The 6,000-nt window shown below is 48.9% G+C and overlaps 1 protein-coding gene across 16 annotated transcripts in view; it reads right to left on the reverse strand.

Moving 5' to 3' along the window:
* The window catches only part of MEIS1 (Meis homeobox 1), a 143,704-nt gene extending 140,119 nt beyond the window's left edge, over positions 1–3,585 (reverse strand). For 14 of the 16 annotated variants that reach the window (XR_015135870.1, XR_015135871.1, XR_015135868.1 and 11 more), the window contains exons 1-2: positions 2,899–3,585; positions 816–1,042 (exon numbers count right to left, since the gene is read on the reverse strand). Coding sequence is in view for 7 of the 16 variants with exons in the window: in XM_086323660.1 (XP_086179786.1) it covers positions 816–1,042; positions 2,899–2,910 (239 nt within the window). In the remaining 9 variants the exon portion in view is untranslated. Of the gene's footprint in view, positions 1–709; positions 775–815; positions 1,043–2,898 lie in introns of those variants that run through there. The other 2 variants (XM_086323678.1, XM_086323677.1) reach the window with 2 other exon arrangements.
* Positions 3,586–6,000: the final 2,415 nt, after the last annotated feature.

Below are 6,000 nucleotides of genomic sequence, written 5' to 3' on the forward strand. Positions count from 1 at the left end.
GCGAAGTAAAAAGCGGTCCCCCAATACATCAGCACACAGTAGGCACAAGTGACTTTCAGAGGGTTTTGGTCTAACCCCAGGGCCCAGGAGAACACGGTGTGAACCGCAGCAGAACACTACACCGGCCGAGAGCACCCCGCATCTACTTCTAAATCCTGCAAGTTTCGCCCTTAAACACAAAGTCCTAAAACGGCCAGAAGTTTCTTAAGGTCTGTAACAATTCAGAGTGAGCTCCTCTCCTCGACTACAGTGGTCAAACTCCATAAATGCAAAGCCTGTTCCCCCTTGCCTGACCTGCAACTGTCCTCCCTTGATTTTATTGTGCGGTGGCAAGGCCAGCATACGGTGGTTGAGTAAACTTAGCAAGTCAGAACAATCAGTGGCTTAAAAGATTTTCCTTTAAACTAAAAGTTTCGTTTCAACACAAAGGCGCCTACGTTTAGAAATCCCCAACACTTTCCCCGAGAAGTCGAGCAAGTGAGGACTCCAACCCGCTGAACTACGGAGCCGGAGTCTGCGGGGGGTGGTGGGAGGCCGAGGGACCTTTGGCAACTTCCGCACGGCGACCCCTCCGCGGGCTTGGCCTCGGAGGAGCTGGACGCTGGACCCGCGCGGAGCCTGAGCGGAGACGGGGGGCGGGGGGCGTCTGGGCTGGCCGCCTCCCCCAAATCTCCATGCAAAGAGAATGAAAAGTCACCAAATAATGTACCTCCAAATCCAGCGAGCTCTGACTTTCCTCCTATCGAGGGCAAAGGGAAATGGGGAAAGAAAGCCTCGCCTCAAAACTGCTGAACCTGCTGCCCCGTCGTACCTACCCATAAATGGCATCTTTATCTCTCTTTAAAGCGTCATTGACCGAGGAACCCATGCTGGGAGCCATGGCGTTGGTGTGGGCTGTGTGCGGATACTGATGCGAGTGCAGAGGAGGCCCGTGGTTCAGGTGGTGGACGGGCTGCATGGACCTGGCCGCATGCGGGTCCCCATACATCGTGGAGGGAATGCCTACTCCATCCATGCCCCCGTAATGGGGCAGATCGTCGTACTGCATGACAAACAGGAGAGAAACAAGGTTCAGAAGGCCAGGCAGGCACATAGGGGAGACAGCAGGGCACGGAGCTTATACAATGTCAGTCCAGCTGGATCCTTCAACCCCGAATTCGGGGGCCTTGCCTCTCTGTAGTTGAGATTTCTCATTAAAAAAAAAAGTTTTTTAAAGTAAAAACTCTAGGATTCTCGGTGAGACTCAGCTAGATGGAATGGTTTTGCCCTAACTTGTGTCCCTATCAACTAGTCAGAAATTCAGGATCCTTTGGCAAGGAAGGAAGGAAGAAAGAAGGAAGAAAGGGAGGCATTCTCCCGGAGGGCGGAAGGTAAATCGTGCATGTCTCTAGAGGAGGAAATTCAAAATCACAATAATAAAACGTGCCAGGACAGGGCAACAAACCTGCCTAGTTTCACAGCCCCTTCCCATCAGGGGGAATTAAAAAAAAAAAGTTACGATGAGAACAGCTAAGCCAAGCACGTGAATTCAGACAGGCTTCTCATTTTATTTCCCTGCCAGCGTGGGGTTAGGCAGTCCTGCAAGACACTGCATTTCCTTTGCTCTCCAAGACAAACTCTGCAAAATCATACAAAACTAACTGCCCCCTTTGTAAGTGAAACTCAGAGAAGGGTAACTTCTCTTGGACATTAGGGCTGAATTTAGAATTAGCCAATATTCCCCCCAAGTTAAAAGAAAATCTATAGTTGGAGCAGTTATTCTATATTTTTTCTACTGCTATGAACTTTCCCCCTAAACTAGAAGGCAATGAGGTAGATGTTAGTCATCAGGTTTAAAGCAAATTTAAAAGTAAATGCACATTCATACCACCACCCCCCCCCATCTTCCTTCTCCAGAAAAACTACTTTCATATTGTCATTATTTTTGTGTGCAAAATTTAGCTATTGAGGTTTTTCTCATTGCTTCATTTCAGGCCAGTTCTTTTCCCAAGATTTGGAGGCACTGAGAGTGAAATGATTTTCAAAGAGGAATTACCACTTTCATCTCCTTAAAGACAGAGGTGTGAAAAGAGTTTGGAAGAACGCTGACATTTGCCTGAACCAAAGGAGTAAAGAAAAAATGTGTCAGCCTAGTAACTTTCTTTTGCAAACAGCGCTTTGAGGGCCAGGGCACAATTTATGCAAGGAAGGCTTTTTGTAGATCCCCTTTCTTTAAAGAAACTACGTCTGTTGGGTTGTCATTGTCTCACTTTACTCTCACTACATTTCCATTCAAATGGGAATATTGGGGAAATTAGTATTGCATTTTTAAAGTGAATAGTTGTGTGCTTAGTATCCAATTAGTGTAGGGCTTTGCTAAGAAAAACTTACAAAATACTACCTTGTATAAAAAGTCATGTACATAAAAATTACTTTTAAAAGATGAATGCTTTCCGACCCCCCCAAATCTGTTGTACTATGACAGTTATTTGCTTAAAAATGCTACACCCTTCCAGTGATATTAAAGATGAGCATAATCAATAACATATCAGAAGTTTCTCACTGCTTATTTTAGTTTAAAAATAGCTTTAAACTTCTGCTCCTTGAATGTTCAGGCTATATAACATCAAGTATCCAGCGCTTTTTGTTTTTTAAACAGATGATTGTCCGAGCTTGTATTTTTATTTATATAGCTGCTGGTTAGGAACCTATAGGAAACTTGATTACTTGAATTAACAATTACATGTAACATGCATAAGTCTACAAATGCATTGAATAAATCCTCTTGCTTTAGGCCACGGCTTTAGGAGCCTCATTCAAAAAAAGACAGAGAAAAAAGGAAACTTTTTAGCAGTGTCTTTCAGCCACGTTTCAATTTAATCTCACATTTGAGTTCCACAATTGTTTTTTAATACGTACCCTTTGCGCCATCGGCCTCCCTGGCTCCCTTCCTACTTCAACTTCTAATATATCCTCTTTAAGGCCAGTGTGAAAAGAAACAAATACGTAAACTCCCCCGGAAAAAAAAAAAAAAAAGCACGACGAAAAATCCCTTAACGTCTCCAGCAACGTGAGCTACTGGTCCCAGATCTTCGGTCTACGGGACCTGAAGCAAAGCGCCCGAGTCACTGAGCATAAAAGCGCTCCGTTTCCAAGACAGCAGCAGGGGCAAGGGAAAAAAAAAAAAAAAGGCAGATCTTCTCTCCCCAAAAAATCAGTTTAAAAAAAAAAAAGAGCGCCCCTCAGACCCAACTACCAAATCTCATGGCTTTCTGCCACTCCGGCTGTCAATCACAGGCGAGGTTGTCAACGTGGTGAATGAATGATCATCCGCTCTGTCTTCTTCTGGTCAGAACACCTCAAATGTTAATATTCAAATGCACAAAGCCCTAGCGTTCGCTTCCCTTGAATCAGTCCTAATTCCTAATCAGTTTCTCTCTTCTCTCGCTCGCTCTCTCTTTCTCTTTCTCTCTCTCTCTCTCTCCGTCTTTGCAACTGCTGCACTGGAGGGAGATTAGAGGAGGAGGTTTAAAAAAAATGTCTGTCTGAGTTTGTCTTAAAGGAGCCACGATCGATGCTGCCCGCTTGCAGTCCCCGTGCGTGTGTAAAGTGTGTGTTGCACAGGCGGAGAGGTGGATTCCGACCAGAATGCTAGAACCCGGAAGTAGTGGTGGCCATAACAGGTCGCGTCTTACACAATGCATTGGGCTGCAGCAAGTAGACTCCTCGGCAGGGGTGGGTGCGCGAAGCGAGCTCTGGCCGCACTGGAGAGGCAGAGAGGCGCTCCATTAAATCGCACGCCCAGGCACAAACACCCACACACCCAGGGCACACGCTCACAAGCACAGGCAGAAGCCCCCGGCCGCCGGTTTTATTTTCCGTATTCTTTTCTCTCCCTCCCCCTCCAGACTCTCTCCCCAAAGCTGACTCTCTTGAAATAAATCGGGAATAAACGCGGGACAAACCGCAGCGGGAGTTCTTTTGCACAGGGCTCCGCGGATAGACTTCCTGACTTTCCTCGAAATTATTGGGGTCTGGCTGTGTTTTTCGGGTCTGAGGGGGGCTGATGCAGAAATTAGTGGATTCTTAGAACCAATACTCCAGGTAGAAAAGTCAAACCGAGAGCGAAGAGGAAGAGGAGCAGGAGCAAGGCTGCGAAAGGGTCTGCTAAGGAGTCCTGAGAACGCGGGGTGGGGATGGCTGGGGCTTTCTGCAGATCTAGCTTAAGAGTTTTTTTGCTGTCAGAGGTGGACACTCGCCCCGAGAAAGCAAATGCTTGTCTTTTCTCATTCTGGGGGTCTGAACCTCCCCATCTCCTAGTCTCGGAGGCCCCCAGCCCCAGCCCTAGCGTCCTGCGCGAAGTGAGAGAGGAAGGGAGGGAACAATGAGCCGAGAGCCGGGAATGTGCCCCCAGCGCCTGTTTACAAACACGAAGCTATTTATGATCGCCGGAAAGCGAAACCCGACTCGGGCTCGGAGCAGCCCAGACCTCGCGGGTGGAGCCCGGACCAGGAGCCGCGGGGACTGAAGCTCTTTCTCCGACAGGCTCCCGAAGAGACGGCCGTGCGCCCAGGGCGCGGCGCGGCGCGGCGAGGTCGGCGCGCTCGGCTAGGGCTACAGCCGCGCCGCCTTTGTCTTCGAGGCGCCGAGGGGCTCCGGCCTCCGCCGTGCTCTTTCCGCGGCGACGCCCCGCGCTCTTCTCCCCGGACCTTCTTACCCTTAGTCCGCTTTTCAATCCCCAGTCCGGCGCAGGGAAAAAACTCCCAGTGCCAAAGAAAAAGAAATTCACTTCTGGGGTTGAAATTTCAGACAAAAAGCTGCCCCTACCCACAACTCGGAGGCCCCAGCCAGCCACTAGTGTGAACTTTCTCTTTTTAAATACCTATTCTCCAGTTTACTCAAGAAAATTCCTTTTCTTTATTCTCCCACTCTAAGCCTTTTATTATAATATTTAGTGGTGCCATTTTCGTTTTTATTTTTCTGCCCGCCCGGCTCTGATCTGCCGAGATGGCTCAGTCGTAGCCGCTCGACCAGCGGGCTGGAAACCTCACATCCCGGAGAGCAGGGCTCGCAGCTCGCTCGGCTCGGAGCAGGATTTTTTTTTTCCTCCCTCGACAGAAACCTCGCAGAAAACTCCCCCTGCGGTCGACTGGAAAATGAACTCACCCAAATCTCGGTAGGCAGCCGGGAGGAGGGCTCGACCAATCAGAAGGCGCCCCTGCCAAGGCTGCCGCGCATTGGCTGCGGGGAAAATCAATTATCAAATAATCGATCAGCAGGGAGCTTCGATCTGCCGGGAATGCAAACTGCCAGTCCCGATTCCCGCCCTGATGGTGGCCAAAAGGCTGACTCTCCCAAAGCAGCCGGCCCCTTGCTTGATTCGCCCCTACCTTCTTCCCACACGGCCAGCTACGGACCAACCCTTACCCCGAAGCGGGGGAGGTGTAGGTAGGGAGAAGAGTTTTGAGAAAGATTAGGGGCTCGCATCCTCAGAGATTGGAAAAGATCAGGAGTTCTAACATGTATCGAAGCCAACTCTTAATGCGCAAACTAAAAGAGAATTCGCATCAGTCCAAGAGACAAAACTCAAGTTTCTGTTTAAGTGGGCTTTGGAGGAGCAGGGGACCCAGGGCGAACATCAGAACATAGATCTGGAATCAGGTTGCACTGAGCGCACGTACCTCCCTAAGCGACGAGTATTGCTTCTTTTACTACTTCTCACGAGTCAACGCCCGGTTCCCCTCAAGAGTAGAGTTTTCATAAAGTCGAGCATCTCAGCTTTCCCAGCCTCGCGCACATCATCCCCTCCCCAACTCCGAACTCGCCCCAAGTGTGTCCGAAGGACAGACACTTTCACCCAAAGCCTGCGAATGCGTTTTGCCTTGAAAGCGGTCTCTTTTAACTCCTCATCCTAGAATCCCTCATCCTTTGCATATCTCTCTTCCTTTTTCTTCCTCACTACCTCACTCCCCAACTTTTAAGATCTTTTACTTTTCTCCATCGCAAACAACTGTAGAGTTT

The sequence above is a fragment of the Bos grunniens genome, chromosome 11 (genome assembly GCF_055505025.1).
Source record: "Bos grunniens cultivar Pamir isolate PY7600 chromosome 11, Bosgru_T2T1.0, whole genome shotgun sequence".
NCBI classification, from domain to species: Eukaryota; Metazoa; Chordata; class Mammalia; order Artiodactyla; family Bovidae; genus Bos; species Bos grunniens.